We start from the raw sequence: 16,332 nt of genomic DNA, 5'->3' as shown, positions 1-16,332 counted from the left end.
TATTCATCTTTTGATTTTACTTTGTGAATTTGCCATCATTCATCTCTCCTGCCCTGACATGCTCTCGACCCTAGTTTAAAAACTTTGAAGAATCAAAAATATATGTTTTTTTACCATGATGATTCTGATAGATTGCTTTTTAATGCTTTGATCTGTGATGTTTTAATCTTATTGCATTAAAAGCCAACATGTGGTAAGGGATCATTCTGTCAAATTAGGCTATTTGAATTTACATTTTAATAAATATTTTTTATTATTTCTGTGCTGTTCAGTGTGTTGCACACATACAGCACTAACTGAAGCATTCAATCCTTGCATGATTACTAAACTGATTAGACTATTTCAAACGTATTTCAGTCCATCATGCAGCCTTGATAGATACCATATATACCTTGTACACCAAAAAAATCACAAATTATTATTGGCTGTTTTGTTCTGCTATTAAATTAGGCTTCAATTTGATGATGTTTCACCTTTGTCCCTCTTGATTTTTGTTAATTTATTGTGTTCATTTCAGAGCTGTTGGAAGTGAAAGAGGAAAGTCAAGAACTGAATGAAGTGGAGGAGAAACTTCAGTGCCGGAAACATCATGATTTAATAAATGTCAAAGAATCTTTCAGTTGTTCAAAGACTAAAAATAATTTCTCACTGAAAAAGCCTAAAAGAAAAACACCTAAAAATGCTTTTACCTGCTCTCAATGTGGAAAGAGTTTCAGATATAAAACCTGTCTTAATATACACATGATAATTCACACAGGAGAGAGACCTTACCCATGCCATCAGTGTGGAAAGTGTTTCACAGATGCATCCTATCTACATAAACATCTCCACATTCACTTTGGAGAAAGAGCATTTGAATTTAATAAGTGTGGAAAAACATTTGTTTTGAATTCAGTCCTAAAACAACATCTGAAAACGCACATAAATGAGAAGCCTTACAAGTGTTCTTTTTGTGGAAAGAGTTTTGCTCGCCTGTATTATTTGAAAGAGCACCAGAAAATTCATACCAGTGTGGGCGCTCATATGTGCTTTGAATGTGGGAAGACCTTTATTACAGCCGGCAGATTGAAACAGCACCAAAGAATTCATACTGGAGAAAAACCTTACAAGTGCACACACTGTGAAAAGATTTTCATTCAGTCACAAGACCTGAAAATACACGAGAGAATCCATACTGGAGAGAAACCTTACAAGTGCTCTCTCTGTGGAAAGAGTTTCACTCGGTCAATAAGTCTAAAAGAACATGAGAGAAACCATACGGGAGAGAAACCTTACAAGTGCTCACACTGTGGAAAGAGTTTCAGTCGGTCACAAAACCTGAAAGAACATGAGAGAATCCATACGGGAGAGAAACCTTACAAATGCTCACACTGTGGAAAGAGTTTCACTCTATCAATACGCCTAAAAGAACATGAGAGAATCCATACGGGAGAGAAACCTTACAAGTGCTCACACTGTGAAAAGAGTTTCACTCAGCTACAAAACCTAAAAACACACCAGAGAATCCATACGGGAGAGAAACCTTACAAGTGCTCACACTGTGAAAAGAGTTTCACTCAGCTACAAAACCTAAAAACACACCAGAGAATCCATACGGGAGAGAAACCTTACAAGTGCTCACACTGTGAAAAGAGTTTCAGTCAGTCACAAGACCTGAAAACACATGAGAGAATCCATATTGGAGAAAAACCTTACATGTGCTCATACTGTGTAAAGAGCTTCAATCGGTCACAAGACCTGAAAACACATGAGAGAATCCATACTGGTTAGTTGTATCTAACAAGATGGCAACACCTTTAAACATAAGACTAGATTCGTGCATTGGCTGTATTATGTTGTACAACTCACGTCATGAAAACATGTTATGTTGTTCTGTATTATTGTTGTTCTTGTGTTCCAAACAAAACTACTAAATGTGAAACTTTTCAGAGGTGAACCCCCCCCCCCATGAGATCTTCTATGACATTTATGGTGTAAAGCCATATAAAGCCAAAAGTGGGTTGCAGGTCTATTCGGACTGGGTCGCCAGACAGCAGGGAAAGAACAATGCCATGGTTCTCCCATTGAAGATTTCTCGGCTGCTGCCCAAGTGATTGCCCTCAGTCTATTTGAGTGCAGCCTTTCAGTGCATTCTTATTTCAGTCAGTTCAATGTAACAAAACTCTGTTAACAAACTTCTCGAAATCTTCAGCTTCACAATAACAATAAAACACATAATAAGAAATGCCATTCATACACTTGTGTCATTCTCTTTCTCTCTTGCGTGTTTTGGCTTCTTTTGAGGTCTCTCCCCACTATCACTGTAATAAGAAACAGCTGTTAGAAATCATGTCAACCAGCTTGACGAGGCACACCACTCTCTGTCTCCCACAAACAGACACGACCACGCCCCCATCACAACATACCACCAATGCCCGATTCAGGCCGGTGTTACATCTGGGCTGCCAACTCCCACTCACCCCACTCGGGAGATTGGCGTTAAGGGGATCTGTCAATAACCATTTGTTAAATTTAGTGTCGAATAAAACTGATCTGTGCCCAACCGATCGAGCAATTCGTCAATCCGGCATTGGGTACGGGTCAAATTTAGACACCTCGTTCACTTTTTGAAAGTCCACACAGAATCGGACCGTCCCGTCGCTCTTAGGTACCAGAACTACGGGCTGGCCCAATCACTGTGTCGCCTCCTATTACGGCCATCTTGAGCATTGCCTCTAATTCTTTCTGAACTACCTTTTTTTGTGTTCAGGAAGGCGATAGGGGTGGCTACTAACCACCACCCCTGGGGTGGTCTCGATGTGGTGCGCTATGAGGTTTGTGCGACCAGAGAGAGATGAGAACACGTCCACAAATTCTGCTTGCAGCTTGGCTACCTCTGTGAGTTGCGATGTTGAGAGGTGGTCTCCATTTGGGACCGGGGTGAACTGATTAGGTTTGAGCATCACCTCTGGCCCGAGCTCTGCCCTCTCTGGGACTACCGTCACCAAGGCCACAGGGACCACCTCCCTCTAAGCTTTTAGGAGATTGAGGTGGTAAACTTGACATTCTCCGCCCCTATATATGAACATCCATTTGATCCGGACACACTTGATTCAGCCAGAATTAACAGTCATTCTGGGACCAACTCACTGACTGACATTCTTTTATCACTTTCCTCAATAAATAATTACTTCTAAATGTGATATGAAGTATAAATGTTATTGATTTGATTTGACTCATATAGGTTAATTAAAAAGAAACAGAGATGTCTCTACTAAACTGTATGGTAAAAAATTAATCTAATGTTAGCCTATAAGATTAATCTAATGTTTATTCGATTTTACCGTTATCGAATGGCGCTTCGACGAACAATGCGCAAAATGTAACTTGAGGCTGTATCTCCACAACGCTTTGAGGGATTGGGACGAAACTTGGTAGGTCTCATCACCATGAGGCCCTGAGTTTACCTGCAGCATTTTGGCACACTGCCCCCTACTGGTCATGAGATATGAAAAAAGCAATCCAACGATATGAAAAATCCTATGTCAGCCCTTTTGGACGTCAGCAATTTTTAATTTTCTGAAAAGTATACTATTTTTAACTCGCCCTATGCCGTTTGTCCAATTTGCATGAAAATTGGCCTGCTTCCTTCACTCCTGCAATGTTTTATTTCATGCAAAATTTATTAAATTACTTGGACAAATCATTACTTCATTAAAATAACATAATAACAAATAGAGACACAAAACATACAGATACATTTGAAAATTTACTTTTTATTTATATTTATACAGAATTGTGCCATTAAGATGAAGAATTCTTTATTTACTAAATTCACTCCGCAGACTGCACAAAGTAAAAATGATAACTGTGGATGTTTTAAGTATTCGGTTATAACATGTAGGTTATGATAATTTGGTTGGACAAGTGCGCTATGCACTGAGAAACGCTACCCAGCTTGTATTGGAGTTTAAAGATACTAAAGTATAACAAATAAATACAATAATGTACATTTGATAAAATGTGTTTACTCTTTATATGAACATATATTGAATATGACAAACTGAATAAAGATTAATATATTAATGATGTATTAATATATGAATCTGCTCCCTATTACCACAACACATACAAGCCTGTGGACACACACTTCATGGAGGATTCCTCACGGATCTGCTCTCAACATTACCATAACGAACACACTCAGTGCCGGGTTCCCCATGCTTTACCAGTCCTGCTGATGTTCTAATTTATTGTCAATAAATCCTGTGAACTGTTCCTCTGCTCTTGGGTCTTGGGTCTCGTGCTTTCTCACAAGACCATTTTATTTTTAGGATGAGCCACCAGTTAAAGGAGTTGTTAACATAAAAATGGAAAATGTACTTATTCACTCATTTACTCACCCTCAGTGGCGGGCCGTGCATTTATGGTCTAGGCCTTCCGTGTGATTCATACCATTAAGAAAACACAGTTTCACAATGAATAAGACACCCTATGCCTTTGGGCCTCATACATTATGTTGCAACTAAATAGTAGTACCAATTTACATTTTAAAAACACATCCATGGACGAAAGCCAAAACTTGAAACAACACTTAATGCAAGCCTAATTTTAACAGCAGCATGACTGTTTTATGAAATGAATGTCTCTCAAACAGACATTTAAAAATCATAATTTTTCATATGAATCTACCAAGGAGGTCTATAATACCTGGAAAAATATAATAATCACAAATCTAATAATATTTGTGATTTAAATTTTGCTTGCAATAAATTTCATTTCATCAGGGTACACGGTTATGCTGCGTTCCATTCAAGCTGGATGTGGGATATTCCTACTAAGTATCTCTTACCATAAATGCATTCCATTCCCGGATATTCAGAAGATGACGTTTAAGGAAACAAAACTGCTACGCTCCCATTAGCTTAGCAGGGGTTTGACTCTCATCAGAGATGTGTCCTAGCAACTGTTGTGTGTTGCAATCTTAATCAGTATATATGTGTGTGACTAATCTTAAACAAAGTATGCCTGTTAACAAATGATGAATGATGTGTGTAACTAACTAGAAATTATATGTAAAACCAAAAATGCTTAAAGGAAACTGCAGCTGCATTTCTGACACAGGAGATGAGGGGAACCTAGAGACAGTTTATACATTGTAAATTCTTTAGGCAAAAAACTGATAAGAATGAACCAATGGGAGGTAAAACCAGTAAGCCCACTGCAGCAAAAACAAACCAACGGAATGAGTGGAACTTATCTCTTAGAATATTGGAGATGCCCCGGTGGCAAAAATAAGCCAATCAAAAGAGTAAAAACCTGAGAACAAAGGAACACACCCTGGGTCAGAAATGTAGAAAAGAAGGGAACACAGGAGAAACGGGATCTTTTTGAGCGGAGCTTACGGGTGAAGCAAACTAGATCCCCAGCTGGCTGAATGATTTTTGTACTTATTCTTTCTTGTTAATAAATAAAATTTTTACTTTGAAAACTTGACTTCATCTCTTCAAAAAAGAACACGACACAACCCAACTGATAAACAATGCTGCTAGCGCTAGCATTTGTGCTACAGGTGTACGATTATCAAAAGAGATTATAATGTTTTAAACACCTGTTTCTGCAGTAGTTTTTTAAACAAGCTTTACAGTTTTTTCTGAATGCTTAAGCGCTAATCGTGATTCTTGTAGCACAATTTCTAAAACTATTAATACGTATAGCAAAACCACTCACTGAGTATGCAAAACTAAAAGCACAAACACTGCTTTGCACTCAGTTTGCAATTTTGTAACACACACATTGCAAAACTGTAGGGACAATTCACTGCACAACACTCTTTTTGCAGAACTTTAAACACAACTCACTGCTTACACTCAATTACCAAATTTCCAACACACTCCTAGCAAAATTATACACATGTATGGCTATCATTAACACTATTTTGCCAACTGTCTGGCACACATGTGAAAACTGTTTTAGATAATTAGTTCACTTTGCAATCAGCCTATAAGCACTATAAATAAGCCACAGGTAAGCTGTCTGTGTGGAGTACAATGGAAGGAGCAGTAAGAGTAAGAAGAGTGAGAATCAGAGGAGGCCGAGGGAGAGGACGTGGAGGGGAAAGAGGAAGGGTAAGAAGAGTAAGAAATAGAATAACTGATGACATCAGAGCTACAATAGTGGACCATGTCATCAACCATGGGATGACCCTGAGGGAAGCTGGCCAACGGGTTCAGCCTAATTTGAGCCGCTACACTGTGGCAAGCATCATTAGGACATTTCGAAATAAGAATCGGTAAGTACTTTGTAGCACTGCCATACTCTAATGAGAAACACAACAGTACCATACATGCAAAAATACTGAAAATGTTACTTTACAGAATTGCTAGACGTCCAGATGTTGGGGGCAGAGGAAGAATGTTCACTCCAGAGCAAGAGACCCATATAGTGAACATGGTGATTGCCAATAATGCAATAAGACTGCGTGAAATACAGCAGCGCATAATTGATAATGACACCATCTTTCAAAATATACAGTGTAAGCATTTCTGCACTAAGTCGTGTACTTGCGCGCCACAGAATAAGAATGAAGCAAATTTACAGAGTTCCTTTCGAGAGAAACACAGAATGTGTAAAGCAACTGCGATATGACTATGTGCAGGTAAGCTATAGTGTCACTGGTTCTGAATTTGGAAGTGCATACTGTAGTGCTGTGCATGGGCCTGATGTGTTGCATTTGTTTTGTCTTGTCCAGAGAGTGATGGAACTAGAAGCAGATGCCATGGGACATGAGCTACTTTTTGTAGATGAGGCCGGTTTTAACCTCAGTAAAACCAGGAGACGTGGCAGGAACATTATTGGACACCGTGCCATCATCAATGTCCCAGGACAATGTGGTGGTAACATAACCATGTGTGCAGCTATAAGCCAAAATGGTGTTGTTCACCATCATGCAACCATAGGCCCATACAACACTGCACACATTATTGCATTCCTGGACACCTTACATGACATGCTCACTGTTCAGAGACCAGAGCATACCCGATATGTCATCATATGGGACAATGTTAGTTTCCATAGGGCTGCTTTGGTCCGCAACTGGTTTACAGACCACCCATTCTTCATGGCACTCAACCTCCCTCCATACTCCATTCTTAAATCCCATCGAGGAGTTCTTCTCTGCCTGGCGCTGGAAAGTGTACGACCGTCATCCTCATCAACAGGTAGCCCTTTTACTGGCAATGGAGGAGGCATGTGGAGATATTGACCAGGCATCATGTCAGGCCTGGATACGGCATTCAAGGAGATATTTTCCCCGGTGCCTTGGACTGGAGGATATCGCATGCGATGTGGCCGGACCCAGAAAGACGACATGATGTAGGCTGATTGTTTTTTTTTTTATTTTTTTTTTTTTTTGTGAAATTACTATTTTGTGTTCTGACTTTGTCTTGGTTTTGATGAGTGTGAATAAACACCAATACTTGAAGTTTGGATCCTTGTATGTTTACATGACACTATGACAAAAGTATGACCTCAAATTGACATCTGTACACAGAGCAAGCAAAAGCCAGATGTGTTTTGTATTCATACCATCAGTGTGTAGTTGGCACATTGTGTGCTTAGTAGATGATGGCTTGTGTTTACTGTTTGATACGAAAACACAATTTTTACGAAGGTGTGAAGAGTTAATCTAGCTGTGTTCACTTTTGCAAGAGAACTACAATGTTTTGATAATTGGGTGAAAGGTTTTCTTATTTGTGTGTAGAGTTTTGCAAAAATGGCCAATAGTTACAAAAAATGTGCTTAAGCAATCAGAAAAAACTGTAATATCATGTAATGTGGAAAGAAACTTAGCAATATTTCTTAAAGTGTTTATCACTTTGTATATCTCCCTGAGTTTCGACATGTTTGTGTGACATCATTCACCTGCATCGGAGTTGTGAATATCTGCACGAGTCTACAAGTTGTAATTCTGACTTCAAGGTGCATCCATTGCACTTTTCCTAGTGGGAAGTTGTAAAATCCGACTTCCCAAGTTGAATGGAGCGCAGCACAACTTTTCAAAACTTGATCTGATACTGAATGCTCCAGCAGCCTAATTTACACTTAGAAAACTCCTGATGTTGCTATAATAATGCAAAAAGCACTTACCAATTTACTTGAAGTGAAAACCAGTCCTCCTTTCCTGTTTAATAAATGAAGCATTCACACAGTCATGCAGAACATCTTGTGTTGTTAAATCTATAAAGATCTCATTCTCATTGGCGATAAGAGCAGTGATGACAGCCGACTCGTCAGTCAGCTTGATCTTACTTTTTTGTTCTCAAATTAAATACATCACTTAAAGCACGATTGCTTTACTCAAGGCCAGCAAAAAGGCCTCAACCGGGATATATCCTAAAGATCATACCCACCAAGAACAAATACATCAATCTGACTTTAGTTGCTCATTCATTTGCACTGTTGAGGGATTCTTAAGAAATTCTGAAGGCCTGACGGGGTGGAGCACAGACTCATGTGGTTCTGGCATGTGATTTGTGAAACAGTTGTCACACTTTGCTTGCAAGCATCAAGGAATAAATTCTGACTGGATAAACTTTTCGTTTTTCATCTTTCTTAATTAAGAGTGGAAATCGATTAGAAATACATAGGCAAAAAAGTGATTGGGAATGAAAGGATGAAAAATATTTATTTATTTGGCATGTTAGGCCAGCAGAGAAGTCTTTGCTGGCCCTGAGAATTCCCCACTGTTGTTCAAAACCCATATGTTGTCACGTTTTCTTGGAACATAAAAATATGATGTCATAATTTTACAGACACATCAGTGATGAAAAGAAATTCAAATTATACTTTTATTTGATACAGCACAAAAAAAAGAAAGAAAAGATGACTGAAATTTCGAGCAAGACAGACACAGTTTTTGTCTTGTATTGTGTTTTTCATCTTTCTTAATTAAGAGTGGAAATCGATTAAAAATACATAGGCAAAAAAGTGATTGGGAATGAAAGGATGAAAAATATTTATTTATTTGGCATGTTAGGCCAGCAGAGAAGTCTTTGCTGGCCCTGAGAATTCCCCACTGTTGTTCAAAACCCATATGTTGTCACGTTTTCTTGGAACATAAAAATATGATGTCATAATTTTACAGACACATCAGTGATGAAAAGAAATTCAAATTATACTTTTATTTGATACAGCACAAAAAAAAGAAAGAAAAGATGACTGAAATTTCGAGCAAGACAGACACAGTTTTTGTCTTGTATTGTGTTAACTTAAAAAACATATAATAAAAAAAAAAAAATACATATAAAATTGTTCATATTTTTGTTCATTCATAATCTGAGGATTTGTCTAGTGTTTGCTTGACTAACACACTCCAGTCCAGTAGTTGGCGGGAAATCACCATTTGTTGTTTTGCAATCCGCCATTAAACTCAAGAAGAACTCGCAGTTTTAGCAGGCAGTTCGGTACGTGCTCACTGTTTTGCATCATTTATTCGGTGTATTTTTTGTGCATGTTGTTTTTCTGTCTTTGGCGTTTTAATGATCGTAATAGAAGCTTATTATCGCCGTATGTGGCAGTTTTGTGAAGGACACTTTAAAATAAGATGACCAGATTTCTGAAATGACAAATGGGAACATTTCTAGTTCAGTGGTAAATATTGAAATGTCACGTTACTTATATAGGAATAAAAAAAACAGGGACAGTTCAGATGTTATGTATTTTGACCATGGATAATGTAGTCATGTGATGAACTATGGTATATCATACTCTGTTGATGAATATGTCTCAATGAAAAGTTGATCGTTTTTAAATGTCTTCTGTTACATGAGTTTGTTCTACTCTGCACTGTACACAGTAGATGACATTATGGCATAAAAGTGAACTAAACGAACATAAACAATGGTTGAATATAGGAACTATTGCAGCTTACTCAACAGCACAGGGACACATGCCTTTGGTCAGTGTGGTAAAGTTCGTTCTCTTACGAGAGGTTCTCTCGTATTGCGTAAGCTAGCTTACGCTACAGGAAAGATTCATCTTTTCTGAGATATTGAAGCCAAAAAATTATCCTTAATTTTGTATCCATTGTCAACACAGTGCAGCAACTGCAGACCTTGAGCGGGCTATCTAGCGAGCTCATTGGTTGCTCTGCGGCAACTGCTGCAGCCTATAGGCGAACTTGCGTGAACTCGCGCCCAATGAGAGGCGCCCGCGCGCTCACTGTCCCAAAGCCCGCCAGAATGGGCGTGGCTAGGGTGCATATAAGCGCAGTTCGCAGGCTGGAACCCTGATTTTCATCTCTTCAGCGAAGCTCTTCACATCTCTGAACTGGAAGCCGCGTCGCCGTTCGAGGGGCATCTAGCAAGCGTGGACAGCGCTCGAAGAAGCCGGCCGTCTTCGCCACCTTCAGCCATCCTGCGAGCTACGCCATCCGGCGACGTATCCTTTTTTAGAGCAAGCTAAGTTCCTCAGCGAACTTCACAAAAGAGTATCGAGCGTCTTTTTAAAGATGCCTCGCACTTCCTGCGGCTCATGCTGCGCTCCTCTCAGCGCCGGAGACCGCCACATCATCTGCGCTCTCTGCCTGGGACTGGGGCATGCAGAGCTCGCCCTCGCTGACGGCGGATGCGACCTCTGCGAGGAGCTTCCGATGTCGACCCTGCGGGCTCGACTCAAAGTATGCAAAACCGGAGCTGCCGCCGCCTTCTGTTTCGCGGCGCCGGAAGAAGTGCCGCTCCCAAAGGCTGCCGGAACCAGTTTTAGAAGCGACTGTCTCGCCGGAGCCCCTCCCTCGAAGCATCGCGTTCACCCTCCCCGCCCCGGGACGCGCGAGTTGCCGCCGAGCGGCCGCGACTGCTGCCACCTCGAGAGCGAGGCGGAGGACAAAGGCTGCTGTTCCATCATGGCTTCGGACAGCGAGGAGTGGTCACAAGCCTCCTCAACGGCCCAGGAATCCAGCAGGACCCGCACCGGAGTCAAAGGGGAACTGATACGCCTCCTGACACAGGCCGTCGACTGCCTCAGGCTCGAGTGGTCACCGCCCCCTGAGCAGGCTCCCAACAGACTCGACGGCTGTTTTCTTCAAAGCCGTCACCGCGTGGCGCCCGTGGCCCGGGCTGCTCCCTTCCTGCCGGAACTCCACGCCGAGCTCTCTAAATCATGGAACGCGCCTCTCTCGGCCAGGACTCGATCCCATGTCTCCACCGCTCTCGCTTCAGTGGGCGGCGCCGCCGAGAAGGGCTACTCTTCCATCCCCCCGGTCGAGGATTCGGTAGCAGCACACCTTTTCCCGCCCTCCGCGAGATGGCGGTCTAAACCAGTGCTCCTGTCTAAGGCCTGCACAACTACTTCCGCCTGTGTTGGCCGCGCCTATTCCGCCGCTGGCCAAGCCGCATCTGCTCTGCATTCCATGGCCGTCTTGCAGATCCTCCAAGCAGACCTTCTTCGGGAGTGGGATGAGAGAGGCAGGCACCCAGAGGCTGTTACAGATCTAAGGAGTGCAACGGACCTCGCCCCTTGGCGCCACCAAATCTGCAGCCCAAGCTATAGGGAAGTGCATGGCCTCGCTGACTATAACCGAGAGACAACTGTGGCTAACGCTAGCCGACATGGGAGAAACTGAGCGCTCCACGTTCCTCAACGCGCCACTCTCTCCGTCCAGTCTCTTCGGTTCCGCGGTAAGTGGCATTGTTGACCGTTTTTCGGAAGTCCAGAAAGCCACCCAAGCCATGAATCTCTTCCTGCCTCGCCACGCTAGCTCCTCTGCAGGCCGCCCACGTAACCAGCCTCCTGCACGAGCATCTTCACAGCGCCCAGCTCAACAAAGCCAGACTTCCCAGCGCCGACAGGGCGGCCGCCCCAGATCGCGCTCAGACAGCCGGCGTAGACCACCGCCCCCCCACGGGCCTCGGCCTAAGATTGCGCTGAAACCTGAACAACCGAAATCCTCCTAGCTTTGTTGAAAAAACGACGGCTCAGTCCCGCCGCGGCGGGACCACCGTCAAAGCTTCGCCCCCGTCAGTCCCCTTCTCTCAGGCTACTACAGTGGTGAATTCAGCAGCCAACAAGCCGGTGTTACTACCCGCTTGCCTGCACTCAAACGCCGTTTTCACTGCGACACAAAAAGACCTTGTAAAGAGCAGACATGCCTTATGTGTAGAAAATGTGCCCACAACCCAGTGTTCACCCCTACACACAAGCATTACACTTTCCGTGTCCCTATCAGAGCACACTCACATAAAGCGGACACAGCCCGCTCGAGTGTTAGATTCAATAAACGCGCTCACGAATACGTGCGCGCGCCCATTCTCTGCCCGCTCTGTCACACGGCCAGCAAAAACGTCTCTGTATGTAAGTCCTGTGCCCGTGACTATGCTCGCGCATCACTTAACAGATGTGACTCTTTCCCCATTCACCTCAATCGGGAAGTCACTCACAGAACAGCCTATCCCTGCTGTCTGCGAGCAGTCATGCATAAGCACAATAAGCGCGCTCACACATTCTGTTCAGCCCGCTGTGTACGGCAATCAGGGCGACTCGGCCATTCACCCTCTAGCGTTACGCTTCAAAGCGTGGGAAGCTATCCCAGGGATATGTAAATGGGTGTTAAGCCCCGCTTCAGGGCGCGGCTCGAAACTACTGTGAACACGGAAGCAGCCTGCATGCTTCGTTCAGAAATAGCAAGCCTTCTGTGCAAAAGGGCCATAGAGAGAGTGCCGCCTTCACTGAGCGAGTCAGTTTTACAGCCGTTATTTTCTTGTCCACAAGAAAGACGGCGGCCTCAGACCAATATTAGATCTCAGGGTTTTGAACAAGGTGCTTGCAAAAAGACCGTTCGAAATGCTTACAATCAGGAAACTCCTCGCGCATGTGCGCCAGGGGGACTGGTTTATTTCTCTCGATCTGAAAGATGCCTATTTTCAGATTCAGATAAATCCCTGTCACAGGCCATTCTTGAGATTCGCCTTCGACGGTCAGGTTTATCAATACACCATCCTTCCGTTCGGCCTGTCCTTAGCACCCGTACTTTCACGAAGTGCATGGACGCTAGCGCTCGCACCCCTCGCGAGTCAGGGTTTGCGAATTCTGAACTATTTGGACGATTGGCTGATTTTGGCACAATCACATACGGAGCTCCTGTCTCACAGGACAGTTCTCCTCAGTCATCTGAACAGTTTGGGCCTTGCAGTCAATTGGAGCAATAGCTCACTACAGCCCAGTCAGGCAATTTCCTTCCTTGGAATAGAACTAGACTCAGTGGCAATGACGGCTCGCTTATCTACACAGCGCGCGCGCCGTGTTCAGCGACCAGCCGCGTCCTTTCAGATGAACAGCCTCACGCCTCTGAAAAAATTTCAGAGAGTGCTAGGTTACATGGCCTCAGCCGCAGCAGTACTTCAGCTGGGTTTACTGCGCATGCGCCCGCTTCAGCATTGGCTAAACACCAGCGCTCGCCGGGCTTGGCCCACAGGCCGCCAGCCGATCAGAGTGACTCAGACCTGTATATCAGCTCTGCAGCCTTGGACGGTGGCCGAATGGTATCAGCGGGAGTGACGATGGGAGCTGTATCTCGCCGAAAAGTCATTTCGACAGACGCCGTCCAACACGGGTTGGGGCGCGGTCTCGCGAGGGCTCGCCGGTTTTCGCCTATGGTCAGTTCAGGAAAACTCCTTCACATAAATTGTCTGGAAATGATAGTGGTCGATGCACGCCGCGGCGCTTCCTCCCGGTCATTCAGGGTCACCACGTCCTGGTCCGTTCGGACAACAGATCTGTGGTATCCTATCTAAACCATCAGGGCGTGTCAGATCCAGGAACCTCTTCCATCTGACAAAACGCATACTAAGTTGGTCCCAGGGCCACCTGCGCTCGCTGAGGGCGACGCGACGTGCCAGGCCACCTGAACGACGGCCCAGACAGACTGTCCAGAGACAATGTTCCCCAGGGGAATGGTCCCTGCACACTAAAACAGTCCAGAAATTATGGCAAATATTCAGCAGAGCAGAGATAGACCTCTTCGTGTCAGAAGAGAACTCTCACTGCCCAGTATTTTTCTCGAAGCGAGGACGCAGCTGGCCCAGGACTGGCCCAACCGCCCGCTTTACGCCTTCCCGCCCGTCTCGCTATTGCCACAGGTAATGCAGAGGATCAGGAAGCAGCGTCACTCGGTGCTCCTCATAGCCCCGCGCTGGGAGAATCAGACATGGTTCCTGGAGCTTACGCAGCTGTCACTGACAGCCCCGTGGCCCATCCCAGTGAGAGCAGATCTCCTCTCTCAAGCTCGCGGCACGATCTGGCATCCCCACCCAGAGCGCTGGGCGCTGCACGCATGGGTGATCAACGACTACCCGTCGCTTTGCCAGAAGGAGTAATGAACACCATCATACACGCTAGAGCCCCTTCCACGAGAAGACATGTGGGGTGTCGTCACTGCTCGTGTTTTTACAGGAGCTGTTGGATAAGGGCAGATCCCCATCCACGCTCAAAGTGTACGTGGCGGCCGTCGCGGCGTTCGCCGAACCCCTGCTCGGCCAGTCACGGGGAAAAAACGAGCTGGTCATCCGCTTCCTCAGGGAGCTAGAAGGATGAACCCCAGCGCTCCCATCGGTTCCTATCTGGGATCTTTCTGTAGTTCTCGAGCTATGAAAGCCCCCCCTTTCGAACCGCTTGAATCCGTGGATTTGAAATACCTTTCACTCAAAACCGTTTTTCTGACTGCTCTGTCATCAGTTAAACGTGTGGGAGACCTTCACGCGCTGTCTGTCAGCGCTGTGTGTATGGAGTTTGGACCAAGTGACTCCAAGGTCATTTTAAAGCCTAGACACGGCTATGTCCCCAAGGTGATCGGTACTCCTTTCAGAGCACAAATTATTTCCCTATCGGTGCTGCCAGCATCCGATAGCGAACGTGACACAAATCTCCTTTGCCCAGTCAGAGCACTGAGATTGTATACTGCGCGCTCCGCCTCTTTCAGACGCGCTGAGTAGCTTTTCGTTTCGTTCGGAGGGCGCACCAAGGGTCTCGCCACCTCGAAACAGACACTGTCTAGATGGATAGTGGATGCTATTGCTGCCGCGTACGCGTCGAAAGACCTGCCATGCCCGTTAGGCATTAGGGCTCACTCCACCAGAGGCATGGCCTCCTCGTGGGCATGGTCCAGCGGGATTTCCATTCAGGACATATGTGTGGCAGCGGGCTGGGCTTCCCCCTCCACCTTTGTCAGATTTTACAATCTGGAAGTGCCCGCCCTGCAGGCAAAACTACTAGCGGTTTAATACGCTACAGCTCCCCTGGTGAGCTGCACTAATGGGACACATTCCACACAGACCGGCACCGCCGCTCTGTCGTTCCCTTCCCACTATGTGCTTATGTATCACACACACACTGGCACTCTTGCCGGCCAAATATTATTTCCCCACTCACAAGGGCTCCCCCGGGTCCACCCCCCTGGGGCTCATGCAGTGGATGCTTGGCGCGCATGGCGTTGACAATGGGTTCCCGTATCGTAAGCTAGCTTACGCAATACGAGAGAACCTCTCGTAAGAGAACGTCTCGGTTACCTATGTAACCTCGGTTCTCTCTAGATGAGGGAACGAGTATTGCGTAGCCGGCCGTGCTCGCGCCACGAGCGATTTTCGCTTCATTCAATGAAAACCAGGGTTCCAGCCTGCGAACTGCGCTTATATGCACCCTAGCCATGCCCATTCTGGCGGGCTTTGGGACAGTGAGCGCGTGGGCGCCTCTCATTGGGCGCGAGTTCACGCAAGTTCGCCTATAGGCTGCAGCAGTTGCCGCAGAGCAACCAATGAGCTCGCTAGATAGCCCGCTCAAGGTCTGCAGTTGCTGCACTGCGTTGACAATGGATACAAAATTAAGGATAATTTTTTGGCTTCAGTATCTCAGAAAAGATGAATCTTTCCCGTAGCGTAAGCTATCTTACGCAATACTCGTTCCCTCAGCTAGAGAGAACCGAGGTTACATAGGTAACGAGACGTTTTATATTTGACATTCGTGACTATATCCATTTAAAAACTCTCCTTGCAAATCACATTTTCAAGCCAAACCAACCTGGACATGCATGAATAGGTTTTCTTTACCTAGAACAAAGCTGAATTTTAAAATATATATATATATATATATATATATATATGTTTTTCATATAAATTGTACAAGCCCTATAAATCAATTAAACAATTTAACCATTTGATATTATGACATCACAAAAATATCCCTTTCATGACAAAGTTCTGTTTGTGGAATTTACATTGTATATGTTTTCAAATAAATATAATGTAAATGTTTGTAATAATCTAATTCCATTAAACTCTATGACCGTTTGAACTAGAGGCATGA

At 44.6% G+C, this 16,332-nt stretch overlaps 1 protein-coding gene across 1 annotated transcript in view; it reads left to right on the top strand.

Moving 5' to 3' along the window:
• LOC127618940 (zinc finger protein 721-like) overlaps positions 1-16,332 on the top strand; it is a 29,911-nt gene that overhangs the window by 2,568 nt on the left and 11,011 nt on the right. The window contains exons 4-7 of the mRNA XM_052091643.1: positions 518-1,769; positions 2,143-2,152; positions 6,731-6,875; positions 9,415-9,443. Coding sequence (XP_051947603.1) covers positions 518-1,769; positions 2,143-2,152; positions 6,731-6,875; positions 9,415-9,443 — 1,436 coding nt within the window. The remainder of the gene's footprint in view (positions 1-517; positions 1,770-2,142; positions 2,153-6,730; positions 6,876-9,414; positions 9,444-16,332) is intronic.

The sequence above is a fragment of the Xyrauchen texanus genome, chromosome 25 (genome assembly GCF_025860055.1).
Source record: "Xyrauchen texanus isolate HMW12.3.18 chromosome 25, RBS_HiC_50CHRs, whole genome shotgun sequence".
In the NCBI taxonomy this organism is placed as follows: Eukaryota; Metazoa; Chordata; class Actinopteri; order Cypriniformes; family Catostomidae; genus Xyrauchen; species Xyrauchen texanus.
The sequence above is the reverse complement of the archived record's forward strand: the minus strand, read 5'-3'. Positions and strand labels throughout refer to the sequence as shown.